Source organism: Myodes glareolus, chromosome 1, assembly GCF_982192425.1.
Source record: "Myodes glareolus chromosome 1, mMyoGla1.1, whole genome shotgun sequence".
Classification (NCBI taxonomy): Eukaryota; Metazoa; Chordata; class Mammalia; order Rodentia; family Cricetidae; genus Myodes; species Myodes glareolus.
In genome coordinates, this window is record NC_142026.1 from 141,522,729 (window position 1) to 141,542,474 (window position 19,746).

General features: G+C 45.9%; 1 protein-coding gene across 3 annotated transcripts in view; it reads right to left on the bottom strand.

The window, feature by feature from the left end:
* Wdr27 (WD repeat domain 27) overlaps nucleotides 1-19,746 on the bottom strand; it is a 144,796-nt gene that overhangs the window by 123,615 nt on the left and 1,435 nt on the right. For all 3 annotated transcript variants that reach the window (XR_015734715.1, XM_087896115.1, XM_087896122.1), the window contains exons 2-3: nucleotides 5,821-6,013; nucleotides 3,667-3,808 (exon numbers count right to left, since the gene is read on the bottom strand). Coding sequence is in view for 2 of the 3 variants with exons in the window: in XM_087896115.1 (XP_087752241.1) it covers nucleotides 3,667-3,808; nucleotides 5,821-6,013 (335 nt within the window). In the remaining variant the exon portion in view is untranslated. The remainder of the gene's footprint in view (nucleotides 1-3,666; nucleotides 3,809-5,820; nucleotides 6,014-19,746) is intronic.

The window sequence follows — 19,746 nt, forward strand, 5'->3', positions numbered from 1 at the left end:
TACACGGAGGACCAGTGATGGCAGCCCACATAAAAGGCGTGGCACATCAGAGAGGGCGGAGACCGAGCAGCAGGAGGACACGGGGTGCGCAGCACCTGTGTCCAGACCTAGGGACTCCGTGACACTGGCAGTGACTGAAACAGAACCAAAGCAAAGCCCTGGCAGGGTTGAGTCCTTGCTCCACAGGCTGTGGGTGGGAACTGTGTGCACGGCTCTTTCTCTGCGCGTGAGAAGTTGCTGGGCTTTGAGCAAACACTGGACAGAAGCTGACTAACATTGAGAGTACCCTCGGGCTACTGAGTTGAGAGAGATCAGGGCAAAAGAAGATGGTTAGAAGTAAATCAGAATTCAGAAGAAGGATTTGGCAGCTTGTGCCTTTAGCACCTATAGATGTGTGACAGGTGACCAAATGTGAGACAGGGTTTAAAGGTAAAACAGATGGAACTCAACAATGATTGTGTATGGAGTGAGCTGAGGTCCTAACCTGAGCGACTGAAGGACAGAAAGATGGTTGGGGGGTGGGGGTCTGTAGAGCAGGGGCAGCAGTTCCTGCCATCTACACTGCTCTCAGACAAGACAAGGAACTTCTGACAGGAAGTCTCTGGAGGCTGAATTCGGAGGAGCTCCAGACGGAAACAACGGGTAAGCCTTCAGCACATGAATTGTTGAGTAAGATCACCAAGGGAATTCTGATGGGAAAAAAGAAAAACCTGTATTTTAGTGAGGAGACCCAAGTCAGAAAAAGGAAGCCAAACAGCCAGCAGGGTCTCAGAGTAAGGCTGACCACAGTGGGGAGCCAAACAGCCAGCAGGGTCTCAGAGTAAGGCTGACCACACTCACTACTGTATAGGCAACCAACCACCTCCTCCAAGCACAGCTACCCCCAGTGCACCCAGGAACCAAATACAATTAGGTGCCAACTTCTGCACAGACAAGAGCCACGCTGAGAGCTTCCGGCTTCCAGGAGTTACTCTCCCCTCAAACCCATAATGCAAGTTCATTCTCATCTCCAGGAGCTTCAGCATAGTAGATCAGACATGGAACCATCGTATGTTCTGCGGAAGATGCCAAGTGGGCACTGGTGCTATGATTCAGAAAGAAGCTTCTACCCAGGAGAAACCATTCAGGCATCAACATCCATGTAGGAACCTAAAACACAGTAACTGTGAACACGGGAAAACAAAAACCTCAGAACACTGACAACACAGACAGCTGTGGATCTACAGCCTCAGAAGTGCAGCCGCTTCTAAAACAGACGACGGTGTAGCCATGACATTAGGAGCACAGCTCCTCCAACACACACGGTCGTCTACACACAGTCTGGGCACAGCTCCTCCAACACACACGGCCGTCTACACACAGTCTGGGCACAGCTCCTCCAACACACACGGTCGTCTACACACAGCCTGGGCACAGCTCCTCCAACACACACGGCCGTCTACACACAGTCTGGGCACAGCTCCTCCAACACACACGGTCGTCTACACACAGCCTGGGCACAGCTTCTCTAACACACAGAACCGTCTACACACAGCCTGGGCACAGCTCCTCCAACACACAGAACCATCTATCCACAGCCCCAGAGAAGCTAAGGAACAAGAAAGACCCTAAGAGGGACATGCATGGATCGCCCTAGGAAGGGGAGATAAGATTTCCTGGGTAAAATGGCGGTGGGGGAGAAGGGATAGGATGGGTAATGAAAACATGAGGGAATGGGATGGTCAAGTTGAGGGAGGGACAGAGAGGGAGAGCAATGAAAGAGACATCTTGATAGAGGGAGCCACTATGGAGTAAGGGAGAAACCTGGTGCTTGGGAAATTCCCAGGAATTCACAAGGATGACCCAGGTTAAGACTCCTAGCAGTAGTGGAGTGGGTGCCTGAACCGGCCTTCTCTAATCAGATTGGTGACTACCCTAATTGTCATCATAGAACCTTCAACCAGTCACTGATGGAAGCAGATGCAGAGATCCATAGCCAAGCACTGGGCTAAGCTCCTGATCCAGTCAAAGAGCGGGAAGATAGGTTATATGAGCAAGGGGGATGGAGATCCTGATGGGGAAACCCACAGAAACACTTGACCCAAACTAGTGGGTGCTCGGGACTCTGGACTGTCAGCTATGGAGCCTGCATGGGACCAAATGAGGCCCTCTGAATGTGGGCAACAGTTGGGTGGCTTGGTCTGTTTGTGGGATCCCTGGCAGTGGGACCAGAACTTATCCCTGGTGCATGAATTGGCTTTTTGGAGCCCATTCCCCTACGGTGGGATACCCTGTTCAGCCTTGATGCAGGGGTGGGGGTGAGGGGGACTTGATCCTGCCTCAACTGTGTATGCCAAGCTTAGTTGACTCCCCATGGGAGGCCTTACCTTCTATGAGGAGCAGATGTAGGGAAGTGGGGAGAAAGAGGAGGCGAGGGAGGGGAAACTGTAGTTGGTATGTAAAATTAATAGAAAATTTAAAATAAAAAACAGCATATATTTCTCTGTTATATTACAGGGTAGAAGGAATTGTCTGGAAATTGCCACCATTGAAGCTGTCATGACTTGTGAATTCGTTATTATTTAAAAACATATTAAATTGTGCAAAGACACAAACATGTCTGGCTGTTTCTGGCATACTTCGCTCACAGCACTGTGGCACAAACTATTTCACAGTTCTGTGGTTACCTGGCATCTCTAAACACGATCCTGTAAACACACATCGGGGATGTGGTCCCACCTGCGCCACCAGCCTCAGCTGGGAAAGCTCTTATCACACACACTTCCTCAGTCCCTGCAGCCACACCTTCTGTGTCTGCCCCAGGCCCAGCTCCAGTCACAGCTCTGTGTGGAAGCACGCTGTCGTCTGTCCAGTCTAAGTGAGAGCAAGCCTTGCCCCTGTGCCACTGTGTTTGCAACATGAAACACAGCAAGCACAGAGGTTATCTACACAGGAATGAGGTAAGACACCCCAAACTGCCCACGGATCCTTGGAGGTCTAAATATCGATACCAACAAGCCTCCGCATTTGTGTATCACACAGCAAAGGCCAGCGGGGCTGGTGTCGAGGTACAGTTATTGAGACACCTGCAGCACTGAAGGGACTGTAAAAGGCCCTACTCCCTGACGGTACGAGTCTACTTATAAAAACCATTCACTCCCTGCATGGTGCTAGGATTAAACCATGGTCTCCTCCATGGAAGGTGTTTTTATTAGGACTTCCGTTGCCATGATAAAATGTGATGGCCAAAAGAACAGGGATGAAAGGTTTATTTCATTTTACACCTTACAGGTCATTGTCCAGGAGAGTCAGGGCAGGAACTCAAGACAGGAACTGAAGCAGAATCCATGACAGAACACTCATTACTGACTTGTTTCTCATGGCTTGATCAGTTGTTTTTGTTTTTGTTTAAATACCCCTGGACCACCTGCCTGGGACCACACGACCAACTATGGTCTGGGCCCTTCTATACCAATCACCCATCAAGAAAATGCCCTGCATGTCTGCCTCGAGGCCAATCTCACCGAGGCCTTTTCCTCAACTGAGGTTTCCTCAGATGACTCTAGACCGTGCCAAGCTGAAGACAGACCGACTAAGATGGCAGTGAGCACTCTCCTATCACTTGGATGCACCACCAGCACCTCTCCATCTGAATGCTGCTGAACTGTGTTTCACATCTCTGTTTACCTCTGAGTGTCTTCTCTCTGCATTCGTCCACATTCCACATTATAACGCAATCCTGGGAGGCTGAGCAGAGTTGAAGTGGATCTACTTGATTCCCAAAAGCCACTGCGGTAATCAGCTGATGGTGTCCTCGCAAGGTGAGGAGCTTAAAAAACAAATAGGCCGCTTATGACGTCAAAAATATATAGAGAAACAATATAGTTTCAAACTTAGGCTTTTAAATGTATTTACTACACATGTTGCCTTTTAATTCATTAAAATCCCCGCATGTAATGCTGGTTCTTCCATCGAGTGACCACATCGCTACTGGCTTTTACCATGCATTGTTACAGCGAAGCAGGGACTCATGCTTCTCTTCCTTACTATGTGTTAACAGATGTGTACTGAGTACCCAATGGATGCAGAAGAGAGGAGCTGGCAGAGGATGAGTACATTTGGACCATCAGACAGCAGGGCATACAGAGGCTCTGCAGGCTCCAACAATAAGTAAGGATGTAGGGTGTGTGGCTTGAGACTGCTGCGGATACTATACAAGGAGACTGGATAGCAAACGTGCCAAGACACTGAAACCAGTGCTCAAGTACAAGCAGAGGGATACTGGGATGTATTTGTGTATGAGTGTGGAAGAGACACTAGCAATGAGAACTTGCAGGCTAGGGAAATAGCAATCCGGTTGTTGATAGAGAGAGGGGACAAACAAACTCCCCATAGTCAAAAGAAAAAGGAAAGGTGTGCAAATGGAAGATGGGGTGAGGGGCCTGGAGGTCAGGGGTGCCTCAGTCATTCGGAAGTTCAAGAGCTAGGAAGTTGACAATAAGCAATTTGGGATAAGGGGTATTATTGGACAGGACAAGAAATACTCTACTCCTGGTAACACAGGCTTTTCTATCTGTACACAATTCTAAGTCAGAAAGACAAGAAAACTGGAAGACACGCAAGACTTAATGGCTTTTCTTGAAGGCATAAGAATGGTGAAAAACTATGATATCGAGAGAAAGCTGAGAAAATGATCACAGGACCTGTAGGCACCTGTCTCATGATGACATCATCCCCAAGGGCTGGGGCTATAGCCCAGGTAGAGCATTTGTCTACCATTCATAAGGTCCTGGATCTAATTCCTAGTACTCCCAGAAAGAAAGAAAATCTCCCTCAAAAGTGATTATCAGACATTCTTTTTTGTTTTGTTTTGTTTTTTGAGACAGGGTTTCTCTGTAGCTTTGGAGCCTGTCCTGGAACTAGCTCTTGTTGACCAGGCTGGCCTCAAACTCACAAAGATCCACCTAACTCTGCCTCCCGAGTGCTGGGATTAAAGGCATGCGCCACCACCACCTAGCTGATGGTCAGATATTCTATAAAACACAGTTGAGAAGCTTAGATAGTAAACATTAAAAGACCTAAAAACTGAGACACAATATAACCGAATGCATCCTTTTCAAGAACATATCAACAATACTATATAACAGGAGGGACAGACTGTTCATTCTATTTATACAGCAAACCCAAAATCAAGCTAAGTACCTTAGTGTAGGAGATTTTTAAAAAAAGTATGGAGAGAAGAACATATTTTTGCTAGAATTCAACACACTAAGACAGGGGCATCATGCTGCCAACACCCAGCCTTAGAATAGGATTCTAAGAGGAGGCCTGGGCTGGCCACAGATTCCCAGGTGACACTTTTCTCCTAAACATTTTATTCTTCACTGCAAAGCAAGAAAGCTCAAGCTGAACTATGAATGGAGGAGCTTCCTTGAGTTAGGATGAGCTTTTTCTTGTTCATGTTTGTTAAAGACTTTTTTAAAGAAAGACAATTCCATCAGGCAGGGATGGCATGCACGTTAAATCCCAGCACTCAGGAGGCAGAGGCAGGCAGATCTCTGTGAGTTCAAGGCCAGCCTGGTCTACAGAATGAGTTCTAGGACAGGTACACATAGAAATCCTGTCTCAAGAAAATCAAGAAAGAAAGTAAGTTAATTCCAGACCATTGTATTGTAAAAATAAGAACTTAACAAAATGATTTTGCTTCTCAACATCACTCTGTCTTAGTTCACAGTCGACTCCATGGTTGCTAATGTTTCCAGAATATGGGAGAAACTAAGAGACAAGGCAAGGTCCCTGTGACCCTGGATCTCACAAGAACACCCTTGGTTTGTGACCTGCCTGGTGAGAAGGGTCCCTGGGGCTCCACACACAGAGATGGTTCCCATCTAAAGGAAAAGCACAATACTGTGTGCTGCAAGCAAGTGGTACATGGGCTGTGGACTTCTTGGACTCAACCAGGTATCTTTCTGCAACTATATCACTGGAGTGGCCATCAGTGGAGGGCATCTCTGGAAGCATGTCCATTATCAGTCTGAAAATACAAAGCAAGTGTAAGATGAGGGCAGGAACAGCATGAAAGTCTAGTTAATTCATCATTATTAGCATGAGTACATATATCACACTTAACCCCTTCCCCACCTCCACCCAAAACAGAAAAGGGGCCAGTGAACACAGAATGACCTCTACTGCTTTCCCATGGTCTCCACTTCTGGATCTCTTTCAGGACCAGGAAGGTGAACAGCCACTTCCCAGAGACCTGGCCTGAAGGAAGACCCCTGCATAAGTGGTGTGGTAATCCAAATGTAATTGGTCCCCATAAGATCACAGGGAGAGGCACTATTAGGAGGTGTGGCTTTGTGGAATAGGTATGGCCTTGTTGGAGGAAGTGTGTCACTTTGGAGGTGGGCTTTGAGGTCTCATATGGGTTCAAGCCATGCCTAGAGTCCAGACTACTTCCTGATGCCTGCCAGTCAAGATGTAAGACTCTCAGGTCCTTCTCCAGCACGATGTCTGCCTGCATGCCACCATGTTGAACCATCATGACAATGGAATAAACCTCTGAGACTGTAAGCCACCCCCAATTAAATGCTTTTCCTTTATAAGAACTGTCATGGTCGTGGTGTCTCTTCACAGCAATAGAAACTATATTTGAGACAAGTGGAGTTGGTGATGAACTCCAGTAAGAACCAGGAACCCTCAGAGCAGCCCTGGGATGCATTTAAATATCTCAGTACTCTGATAAGAGTTAGTTTACTATGGATTACATCATCTTTGGTTTGTGGCTAAGTATCACCAAGCATATTTTAACAAAAATGTTTTCGATATTTTATTTACTTTATTGGATAGTTTAGTGAGCATGACCATCTTAGATCCACATGGCAGGAGGCTAGAAGATTCCTTGATGCCACTCATCCCCACACCCCACTGTGAGCACAGATGTCCTTGAAGGCACACCCAATAGATTTTGAAGCAGGTGACTTCTGGTCATCACGATGCCCACACCTTGCTATAAACAGAGCTGATCACGACCTAGTCCAGTCTTTAAAACCTTGTCATTGGAAGGGAAAGTGTCTCTAAGACCAAACCTTCTTGCCTAGAGCTATAAACAGTGAGATTTAAATAAAATACAGAGTAACTGATTTCTGGGACTTTACAGTAAACCTTGTAAAACTGGGCATTAGATGTTCTGACAAGTGTGCTGGCTGCATGTCCATGTTTGATGAAACCACATTCCCCTGTTCCTGCAGTGCCCATTACAGGGGATTCTAATTTATATTCGCATTTATTTTAAAATATAACATATTGCAGCCCAAGACCATAGGAACTAATGCTGCTGCTTTGTTTTTATGGGCATGCTGTGCCTGGGGAACTGCCTCCTAAGCATCTGTTTATGCTCACAGGTTAATGCTGCTCTCAGCTGTGCTCAGGGAAGCTTCCTTTTAAAGTGGGCAGCAGTCACTGCAGAGACTAAATACAACTGTCAAATGACCAGTCACTAAGAGGCATTGGTATTACTCCCTCCATGGCTCAGGGACGTCACTAAAGAAGGAGAGGAAAGAAGGTAAGAGCCAGAGAAAGGGGTGGAATGTTGTGGAACAGTCTTCTGGGCAGGACATGGCCAATGCCCTCTCTTGTGAATCCACAGCTTCTGTGATTATCTATGTGGAACTGAGCCTGTCAAGATTCTGTCATGGAGGGGGGTGTTCATGAGTCCCCACCTCTTCCTTTGTAGTACAAAGGAGCGGTGGGCTGCGTTCCTGCCGTCCAAACTCCAACTAGCTTACACTCGAAATAATTACACGGAAACTGTATTCTTTTAAACACTGCTTGGCCCATTAGTTTCAGCCTCTTATTGGCTAACTCTCACATATTGATCTAACCCATTTCTAATAATCTGTGTAGCACCACGAGGTGGTGGCTTACCGGGAGTACTTTAACCTGTGGCTGTTTCAGAGAGGAGAGTAATGGCGACTGCCTGTCTCTGCTTTCTTTCACCCGCAATTCTGTTCTGTCTACTCAACCCACCTAAGGGCTGGTCTATCAAAAAGGCCAAGGCAGTCTCTTTATTAACCAATGAAAGTAACAATAGACAGATAACCCTCCTCCATCATTCCTTGGGCTTTATAGGTAATTTATAGCTCGTGGCTGCTGGGGGAAAGAGAGATGCTTCCTTCAGTGGCTACATTACTGGTAAGGTGCCCATGTTTCTGTAAATAGCCTTTCAACCATGCTCCTGTAAACACTCATTGGGTCAGAGAAAAAAATGATATGAAAAATAGAAGAACTAATTGGGAAGAGGGTAGAATTAGTTGGGGTGGGAGATGTGAATATGATCAAAACATACACGTGTGTAAAATGTCACAAGGAAAATAATCACTGTCTAGTTAATACATGCAAATAAAAAAATTAAACTGAGGCCTGAGCATCAGAAATCTGTCAGCTTCCTATGAATGCAGTATGACCAGCTGTGGTACACTCCGGGCATCCCCAAGACTCCCTCCATTTCAGATCACACATGTTCTACCATCCCCACCTCCCGTGATGCCTCTTCTCCCATACCCGTGATCCATTCTGGTCCAGGTCTCTACCGACATTCCCAGTTAAACTAACAGATCTCAGAAATCAAAGCAGTGTTTGACCTCCAGCGCCTCAGTTATCTTAATGCATTTTCCAGTTCCATCCACTATTCTGCAAAGTTCATGTTTTTGTTTTTCTTTACAACTGAGTAAAATTCTATTGTGCATATGCACCACATCTTTATTATCCATTCGTTGGTAAATGGACATCTAGGCTGATTCCACTTGCTATTGTGAGTAGAACGTCAATAAACATAGATGTGCCAGTGTCTCTGCAGTAGGATGCACAGTCCTTTTGAAATGTATTCATTCTGGTATAGTCGGGTCATATGCAGTCTTGTTTTTGTTTGGGAGCTGCCAGGCTGATTTCCGTAGCAGCTGCACAAGCTCGCCCTCCTACCAACAGCAGCTAAGCATTCCCAGTCTCCGCATCCACACCAGCATGTGCTGTCATTTGTGCTCATGATGGAGCCACCATGGCTGGAATGAGGTGGAATCTCAACACAGTTTTAATCTGCACTTCCTGGGTAGCTAAAGATGTTAACACGTTTTTAGTGTTCACTAGACATGTATAAATAGGTGAACTTCTTCCGTGAACTCTGTTCCGTTCCATAGGCCATTTTTAATTGGGTAGTTTGTTTAGGTTTATTTGTATATCCCACATGATAACCCCATCAAACACATAGCTAGTAAAGATTTTCAGCTATCTCACTGTCAGAATTGTGCGTCTTCCCTGCGCCCTTCAGTGAAGTTTATGCTCTACCATTTCCTTTAGCAGTTTCAGTTTCAAAGACCTCGGTTTTATAGCTAGCTCAAACTACCACCAGTCTACTAAAGAACACACGTGTATGAAACTGCAACACAAAATGACCACAGACCAGACCTGGCACACAGCAGGCACCATGCACACTCGCAAGGGACAACACAGACCAGACCTGGCACACAGCAGGCACCATGCACACTCACGAGGGACAACACAGACCAGACCTGACACACGGCAGGCACCATGCACACTCACGAGGGACAACACAGACCAGACCTGGCACATGGCAGGCACCATGCACACTCACGAGGGACAACACAGGGCAGACCTGGCACACGGCAGGCACCATGCACACTCACGAGGGACCAACACAGGGCAGACTTGACACATGGCAGGCACTTGTGCATATCTGTGAGGGACCTGCACGCACTAGTGAGTGGCCACCACGCACTAAGGGCCCTGTACTATCCCTCGTCTTCAGGCAACCTGCCTCTTCCTCCAGCTCAGACAGTTGCCTTGTAAATTGACAGTGTGAACTAAATTAGAATATAAACTCCCCAATCTCCCCAAACCCCAGCTACCACAGCTTGGAATGCTCTATATAGCTGGAGCTTTTGTTTCTTGGACTGGTGCTGGTGTCTTCTGTTGGCCACACACTTGCTTCTAAAGAACAATTCTTGTCTGACAGTGAGGGCAGGAATCTGCAAGGCCTCCCTGGCTATGGAAATAGTTATCTGCTTACAGACACTGAAAGATGGATCCACAGATGCTAGTGTTTCTAACAGTGAACAGACTCGGCAACACTGAGGGGTCCTGCTGAGGGTCTGGTAGAGACAACCCCTAGCATACCCAAGATTAGGACCACAGGTGAGACAGGAACAATGCCCTGCACACAGGGATGAACCTGTGGGTGCTAGGGGCTAATTGGGGGAGTCTAACATGTCTCCTAGGTTGTTGGCCTAAGCAACTAGGGCTGCTGTTTCTAAGACAGAACAGTGTGTAGTATCATAACTTAACTTGGGAATGTGGTGATTAGATGCCAAGCTCCCACTGTGGCATTCTCTAGGCTCTGAGTCCAACTTTCTAGCAATCACATGGGAAAAAACAGGAGCCAGTTTTCTACCCCATCAGGTGTAAATTCATAGAGTACCAATTTGAGGGCCTCGTGTTGATCTTACCATCCAGGGGCTAGCAGGATGGGTGAGTCTAAACACACGGGGATATGAAAGAAGGCAAGGCAGTGACACTCTACAAGACCCCACATCTCAGATGCGGTGCAGGATAATTGTCTGTATTCTGTCAATCATATTTTAAATAAATGCTGATTGGCCAGGCAGGAAGTATAGGCGGGAAAACCAGACAGGAAGTAGAGGTGGAACAAAGAGAACAGGAGTATTCTGGGAAGCAGGAAGCTCCCTCCGCCATTCCTTCCCAGATCACCAAAGAAGCAACATGTGAGTTGACAGCTGGAAAAGGTACCAAGCCATATGACTAAAATAGATCAGAATAATGGGTTAATATAAGCTATAAGAGTTAACAAGAAGTCTGAGCTAATGGGTCAATCAGTTTATAATCTTATGGAGTCCTGTGTGTGATTTTCTTTGGGACTTGCCAGCTGTGGGGTACTGGGCGGGACAGATACCCCAACAAGCCAGCCCTCATGTTACGGATGGTGCCCAAGTGCAGGCAATTCTGCAGTAAGAGCCCAAACACATATGCAAACACACATGGTCATGGGCACACACATACATACCAACTCATACTCAATAACACTTGAACATACACCATACACATACAAATAGGACGGGGAGAGAAGGAATGTGGTGAAAACTCAAGAACACTGTGTTGGTCAGGATTCTCTAGAGGAACAGAACTAAGAGAACAAATTAACATAGATAGAGGTTTACTGAATGTCTTACAGGCTGTAGTCTAACTAATCCAACACTGGAAGTCCATAATCCCAGCAGTGTTCAGTTCACAAGGCTGAATGTATCCGACGGTCTTCAGTATACGCCGGGATGCCAAAGAAGTAGGCACTTGATGGAATGAAGTTGAGTCAGAGTTAGGGCAAGCAGAAGACAAAGAACGTCTTCTTTCCACGTCGTTTCTACAGGCCGCCATGAGGAGGTGTGGCCCAGATCACAAGTATGTCTTCCACTTCAGATGACTAAGAATAAAAACCTCTCACAGGGGTGCCCAGCCACTTGGGCATTAGTAAAGTCCAGATGTGGTCAAAGTCGATAACCAAGAATGTCACAAAAAGTGCCACATCTTTTTTAATATAGTATGATTAATTTGCTCCTTGAGAATTCCATACAGTTATACAATGTATCTGATCATATCCAGTCCTTTCTCCTCCAGCTCCTCCGCGACTCCCCTACCATCATGTCCCCTCCATCTTCCTGTCCTCTTCCTTTGTGTTCTTTGAGCTGGGTCTGTGGCTATTCAGCAGGGCATGAGTAACCTCCCAGGGTCCACACCACCAAAGAAAATTGACTCTCTCTCCCCTAGAGGCTATCAGTTGTCAATAGTTCTTCAAGTAGGGAATGAGGTCTCATGTTGGAATTTTGACGAGTTTGACCTTGTAGAAGTCTTGTACTGTCACAAATCTTAAAAGTAAAAACAAAAAGCAAACAAAACAGCTCCTGGCACTCAGCATCTGGCATTTCTGGAACTGTTTCCAAGTAGGAGTAAGTATGAATACACCTTAGTATGCTGAGATCTCACAAGGGGCAGAGTGGTTGTCCAGTGTGAAACAGTCACAGGAGACAGCCTTGAACAGCAAGGGAAGAGAAGCCCCACTGTGCAGACACATGGCCGTCTTCAAGAGCTCAGAGTCCGGGGTCCAAAGACCTGTCGCCAACCTGGTTCAGCTCACATTGCTGTCGCAACCTCTCTGTGCTGCTGATGCTTGACATTCTCAGTGTAGTACCTGATTCCCCTGGGGGCAGCAGTGTGCAGCAGTCAGAGGTGTGGGGGAGTCTGGAAAACCAGGCCATTCTACAGGAAAACTGAGAGACACACACACTTGCAGCTGCAGAGCCCTGGATTGGCTAATGAACAGTCTGCCCTCTCTGATCAGAGGTCAGATGGCCCCCAAAAATTGATTGTCATGACAGAGTTGGTTTTATGTGAACGCATTTGTTTTTCTAGTCAATAGCCTGGCAGTCGTCTATCAGTTATTCACCCAATACTTTCAGCTTTTTCCCTAGAGCCACGGGAATGTAGCGAGACCTACACTTCCCAGCTCTCTAGAAGTCGGGGCAGCTGTGAAGCAAAGCTCCAGTAAGCAGAGCTCCAGAACAGTTACCCCACTGGTGCACAGGCGTGGTCTGTGACAGTCCCCAGAGCAGGCATCTGCCCAGATCAGGAGCGCAGCATGGCCTAGTCTATGTGTGCAAATGAACTTGGCTGTGTTAAACTACTGACATTTTGAGATTACTTTCCACACTTCTCCATACCAACACATAACCAGACACCTTGAAAGAGGATTTGGTGACACTGTGGGACACTGCTGGGTAACCTGAACACGTGGGAGGCATAGAAAGTCCCACAAGACCCAGGAGAGCCCAATGTTCATGCCATACTAACAAAACACATGCTAAGACTTTCTAAGAGCCTGGAAGCCTGACTTGAGTTCTACAGGAAATTATCAGAAAGAAAGCTAGCAGCCCACGCATAAGCCTGAGGAGTCAATGTGAGAGCAGGGAGAAGCAGAAAGTGCACAGAAGCATGGAGCCCAGGCTGGGTTCAGATGTCTCAAGGTGCCCAAGTCAGGCACAAAGAGTGGTCAAGACTTGTCCTTTAGCCAAAAGCAATTCCTGGACAGCTAAGGTTACAGGGATTAATCCTGTCTTGAATTGTTTTTGGATAAAAGGCCAAATTACTTTTAGTCCATGTTGTAGTGATATTTTGTTTGTAATCTACCAAATAAAGCTTGCCTGAATAGCAGAGTGCAGAGCTAAGTCACTAATTAGTCATAAGGCCAGGCAGTAGTAACAAACACCATTAATCCCAGCACTCAGGAGACAGAGGCAGACAGATCACTGTGAGTTCAAGGCCACCCTTCACTAGGTGAAGTTGATCTAATCTAAAAGAGAAACAGAGCCAGACAGCAGTGGTTTACCCTTTAATCCCAGCACTAGGGAGACAGAAAGGAATATGGCTGGGTGGAGAAAGGAATGTAAGGTGGGAGAAGACAGAAGCTCAGAGGCAGTCTGAGGATGCAGTCTGAAGAAGCAGTCAGAGGATGCAGTCTGAGGACAGGATCCCTTTGTTCTGAGGATTCGGTAGAGGTAAAAGGTCTCTCTAGTGGCTGGCTGCATTGCTTCTCTGATTTCTCAACTTTCACCCGTTGACTGAGGTTTCTGTCCTGTCTGGTCCTGCCTGGTCCTGCAGCCGTTCAGTCCCAAATAAGTACACCGAGGTCTATATTAATTATAAACTTGTAAAACTTTAAGATAATTCTGAAGCCATGTTTGAGGCCTCTCCGCAGTAGTGTTCCCCTCCCTCCTGGGAACCAAGGACCCAAGAGTTACACATGCACGTACTGAAATGTTGGCAACTTTCCATTTCCTTGAGTCTTTGTGAATGTTCTCCAGAAATTGGGGCAAGATAACCCTTAGGTGTTGACTCAGTTCCTGGTGTTTTGACTCAGTCAGTCCCTGGGAAGGGGGCAAAGTGACCCTCAGATGTTTCCTCTTACTTCATCTGAACTGGCAACCACTCTCCAGCCAATTACTGGTAACAGCCCTTTTGAATAAGCCAATCATAATAGTCAAAGAACAATCCCCAGACATGCCCCTTGCTTCTGTGGCTTTTTCCTTTAAAAGTAGCCTGTACCAGCCATTCAGGGTCTTTCTGGCCTCTCTAATGCTGAAAGACCCTGTCATGACAGAATTAATAAAATCCTCATGCTTTTACATCAGCTGTGGTATGAGAGATGGTCTCTTGGAGCAACTCCTCCTCGGTGACGGGACTCTAGGGTCCAACAAACTGATTGGTCTATTTAACTCAGGCTTCTCATTAATAAATTCTAATATCTTACATTAACCCATTATTCTCATCTGTGTTAGCCACATGATTTGGTATCTTTTTCTGCGAGGCAGTCACATCTTGCTATATTGCTTCCTCTGCAGCTGTGTCATGACTGACAACTGAGACTTTCCTCTTCCCATAACTCTCGTTGTCAAGCCTCTACTACCTGCCCAGTTGCTGTCGTCTGCCTATACTTCCTGCCTGGCTACTGGCCAATCAGTATTTTATTAAAAATAATACAAGTGACAGGATAAAAGATCATATAAGCTACAAGAGTTAATAAGAGGCCTGAGCTAATATGCCAATCAGTTTATGATTAATGTAGACCTCTGTGTATTTCTTTGGGACTGAATGACAGTGGGACCTGGTAGGACAGAAACTTCTGTCAACAAATGGTGCCCAATGAGGACAGCTACCTCCACATAAAGCCTGAGAGAGCTTGGGAAGTTATTCTAGATAGAAAAGGATAGAGTCAAGTACGGCTTCTTGATAGCAGCACTTTCTCAGGTGGGCTCTACTTGCTAGAGGCAAGCGCTCTCATTTAAGAGAGGCTTCCTGACTCAGCTTTATGATGTAGGTGAGCCTTGTTTCTATGTGTTGCTTTCATTGTTTAATTAATAAAGAAACTGCTTGGCCTGATAGGTCAGAACATAGGTAGGCGGAGTAGACAGAACAGAATGCTGGGAAGAAGGGAAGTGAGGCAGACGCCATGGAGCCAGACACCAGGTCAGACATGCTGAATCTTTCCTGGTAAGCCACCACCTCGTGGTGCTACACAGATTATTAGAAATGGGTTAATCAAGATGTGAGAGTTAGCCAGTAACTAACTCTCTAGAGATAACGGGCCAGGCAGTGTTTAAATGAATACAATTTGTGTGTTGTTATTTCCGGTGCTAAGCTAGCTGTGCGGGAGCCGGGCAGGAGAAAAAGCAGGCCTGCCCACAGCTCCTACTACAGCTTTAGCTGCAAAACCTTGCAGTTCTTTTAAGAGATCCTGCCACAAAACGCTTAAATGATGTTGATGAAAAGCTGACTGCATACTTTTTGGTGATGGCAGGGAGCTTGAAACACCATAGAGCTGTGGCAATAAACATGGCTCTGGCAGTACCTCAGCCATGAGGCTAGACTCTCAGAAAAAACAAAGCTAAGAAATGGGCTGAATCCAGCTGTCAAAGCCATGGCTTTAATCCTAGCCATATTGCTTAGAAAACTAAAGACTCATGTGGTCAAAAAAAGAGAGATATACAGTAAAGATATATTCAAAGATGAAGAAAACCTCTAAACGGTTTACTGTATATTTAAAAATATATGAGGGCTTAGGGGAAAAAAAGGATAAATTCCTTAAAAGGAAAAAGAGAGTACTTTGGAGTGGTGGCACACACCTTTAATCCCAACACTTGGGAGGCGGAGGCAGGAGAATCTCTGTAAGTTCAAGGACAACCTGGTCTACAGAGTAAATTCCAGGACAGCCTAAGATACACAGAGAAGCTCTATCTCAAAAAGCCAAAAATTAAAAATAAAAATAAAAGAAATAGAGTTTAAAATAAAGCCACATGAAGATGAAAAATACACAAAGAGTCTTGACACTGTATGTTGTGTTCTCTTTAAATTATTTGATGATCGAGGAAGGAGCAAAAGCTGTTAAAAGATATCTGATTATAAATGCTGCTGGATTAAGTTTTTGACTTTAAAATTTAAGTCAAAAGCTATGTTGCTTTGGAGAAAAGGTTTTGCTTTTGGTTCCAGAGGAAATGAGAGGCTGTGAATTCATTCTGGGTTAATAAAAATCAGGTTCGGTCAAGGAAGAACCCTGAGAAATCGCCGATAGAAGCAGATGGCCCAGATGTCTGAGTTCTACATCCAGAACAGTTCAAAGACTGCTGCCTGAGATGATCAAGCCTCACAGGATACTCCAGTCAGGACTTCATCATAATTCTAAATTTTCTTTAGGTCCCCATAAGATTATCAGCACCTCCAATTAGCAGGAAGTAGCCTGGAAAACTTTGCCCACATTCCCAAAAAATGGACTATGGATATTTTTCTTTGTTTAGAATGTTGGTTACAAGTTGTTATAGATAATAGTTGGGAAGAAAACTAAACAAGGGAGTTTCGATTCAGAGTTCTTGTTTAAAAGGGGGGGACGTGCTATGGGACAATGATCTTTTATCCTGTCAGTTGTATTATTTTTAATAAAATATGATTGGCCAGTAGCCAGGCAGGAAGTATAAGTGGGGTGACGGTGACCAGACAGGAAGTAGAAGTGGGGCAACAAGAATTATGGGAAGAGGAAAGTTTCAGTCTGCAGTAGTCACCCAGACACAGAGGAAGCAAGATGTGACTACCTTGCTGAGAAAGGTACCAAACCACATGGCTAACACAGATAAGAATTATGGGCAATTATAAGCTCTAATAACAAGCCTGAGCTAATAGGCCAATCAGTTTATTATTAATGTAGATCTCTGTGTATTTCTTTGGGACTGAGTGACTGCAGGACCTGGTGGGACAGAAACTTCTGTCAACACACCCCTGATATCTAACTCTGGGATTTAATTATTAAGAACAACTAGAATTCATGCTACACCATGTAGCCACCGGGTAAGATCCAGAAGGAGAGCAACTACATAAAAAGAAAACAGACTTAATGAGAAGACAGAGGACAACAGTAGAGGTGTCTGCACCTGGAGCACAGAGGGCTCCCAGTGGCGAAAGTCTATTGTGTTCCATGGAACCATGAGGTCAAGAAAGAAATCAATAGTTGGCTGGCAGTGGTGGCCACACTTTTACTCCTGACACCTGGGAGGGTCTGAGTTCAAGGCGAGTCTGGTCTAGAGTTCCGGACAGCTGGGGTTACAGTGATTAACCCTGTCTTGGAAAAACCACAGGAAATACACACACAAACACACACACACACACATATTCCATGGGGTGCATCTCCCACAAGGGATGGGCCATCCACTCTAGGAGGGCATATCCTCAGCAGCCATGTCACATGTGGCCATAGTGGAAACATAGGGTAGAACAAAGGACCTTTAAAAAAGAAAAGAAAAAAAAAGAGCAGAAGCAGGGTGAAATCAGAGAAATAGTCCCAACTCCAACCAGCAGGACCTTAGAGCGGGCATGAGCACTTCTGAAGTCTCCATTACAGTAAGCTGGCCACACCGGGTCTCTGTACTCCAGTGAGGAGCCAATAGTGCATCTTTAGTTCACAGGTCTCTGGACCTGAGGAGCCTCAGTCAGGCCCCATAAAGAGAATTGTGAGGAGGGTGGCTATACCCTCCATGCTAGGTGCCTCGACCAAGCAAGTCTGTCTGTGAGGGAGTGACTGTCTTCTGATGGGGACCTACAGAGAAAGATGTTTCTTAGGAGACAGGAAACTGCTTAGTTTTCATCAAACTATTGCTCTGTCCTAGACCAGTGGTTCTCAACCTGTGGGTCACAACCCCTTTGGGGGAAGGCATATCAGATACCCTGCATATCAAAAATTTACATTATGATTCATAGCAGCAGCAAAATTACAACTATGAAGTAGCAATGTATGATTGGGGGTCACCACAACATGAGGCACTGTACAAAGGGTCACAGCGTATGACTGGGGTCACCACAACATGAGGCGCTGTACAAAGGTCACAGCGTATGACTGGGGTCACCACAACACAAGGCACTGTACAAAGGTCACAGCGTATGACTGGGGTCACCACAACATGAGGCGCTGTACAAAGGTCACAGCGTTACAAAGCTTGAGAACCACTGCTCTCGACACAAAACCAACCTTCATTACTCAGTTCCCCTGTAGTCAGGGACAACCGCATGGCTGTGTGCTAGCCAGGGCGGCAGGGACAAACATGTAGGCATGAGTAACACATTTCACTTTGTAAACTTGACCCTTGAAAGCCTCACCTACATGAGAGTAAGTGAATGGAAAGTCTGGGGGAGGGGGTGTTGGGGCACATCAGACAAAGAAGGCTAAGAAAGACTAAGTTTATTTTTCTAGTGAGATTACAGTGTATGTGAGACCCAGCAAGCAATTCAGGAAATATAAGGATGAGTGACAGACAGAGACAATTGGCTTTAAGGCTAAATCAGTAAACAAAAACAGTCATCTCAGATCTACTAGGAGCTGTACATAACACAGGAATAAAAACATGCGATGATCCTCTATTGCCCAAGGAACATCACTGTTGAAACTGGTTCATTCTATTTGCGTGTTCTTGAGAGAAAAAAATGTTTCCTTCTGATTATATAATATTAAAAATGTTTCTCAGTAGCTACAGAGGTAGAATCATGTCACTTAATGTAATCTTCCGCACTTTTCTGTGGACACCCAAACCTCGAAACAGGCGCGCGCTTTTCCTGACTCGAGCCCACGAGAACGGACGATTGTCCTAGGAGTTAAAACAGACGACACACACACAAAGAGACCGGCTCATCTGCCAAGGAGCAAGTGGCAAATGGCAGCTTTATTAAGCATCAGTCGGATATATATACTGTGGGGCAAAAGGACACCAGCCCCCACCAGGATCAAGGAAAGAGAGAAGTCAGGGGGCCACACCCAAGGTCGGAGAGCAGCTGAACAGAGAAAAGAGGAAGCCAGGTGGGCGTGCTCAGGTTCAGAGACAAGCTGACCCGGGGACCTTGCCTGCGGCGGGGAGAACCTTGCTTGCAGGTGGAAGTACCATAACAGTTAAGGGAGAGTTCTTTCTAAGCTACACCTTTGGGCCGTAGGCAAAACTAACATAACAAGAGAGGGCAGTTCTATGCTACACCCTCAAGCTGATGCAGTGGAACCAGGAAGCAGAACAGCCCTGCATAGCGCCTCGGAAAAGTGGGGAACCTGTGTACCTACAACTTAATTTGTGAGTTTGGAAAATATAATCGGGCAATTCAACAGCAAATGGGCTCCCACAGAAAAGGGCAGCATCATCAAACAACAGAAGCTTTACTCACAGCGAAAGACGAAGCTCTCCGCATTAGCTAGAAAAAGAGTTGGTTTCCAAGGCAGGTTCTCGACAGATCTAGGTCTTGAAGACGACACTTAGCTACAGTTAACGGAGGCACAAGAATGCATCAAAATGGCACCCGAATATTACTAAGGCTTCAGTTCTTTCCTAAATTATTAAATATGCCCAAAGTTCCTATCTTTATACTTAAGAGTGTTTTGTTTTCTTAATCTAAAAAATAACTAGTACCCTGCTTTTGTTGGCCTGAAAGACCCCCGATTAGGGGAGACTCTCACTCGAGCCTCGGGATGACGCGACCCCCCCCCCCCCAGTAACTCACGAGAGACCGTCCTTGCTGCAATCACACGAGGTTTAATGACAAGACGACAATACGGGAACCAGTGCATTGGGGCCGAGACTCATAACCCACGCAGGGGAAGAGTTCGACCTC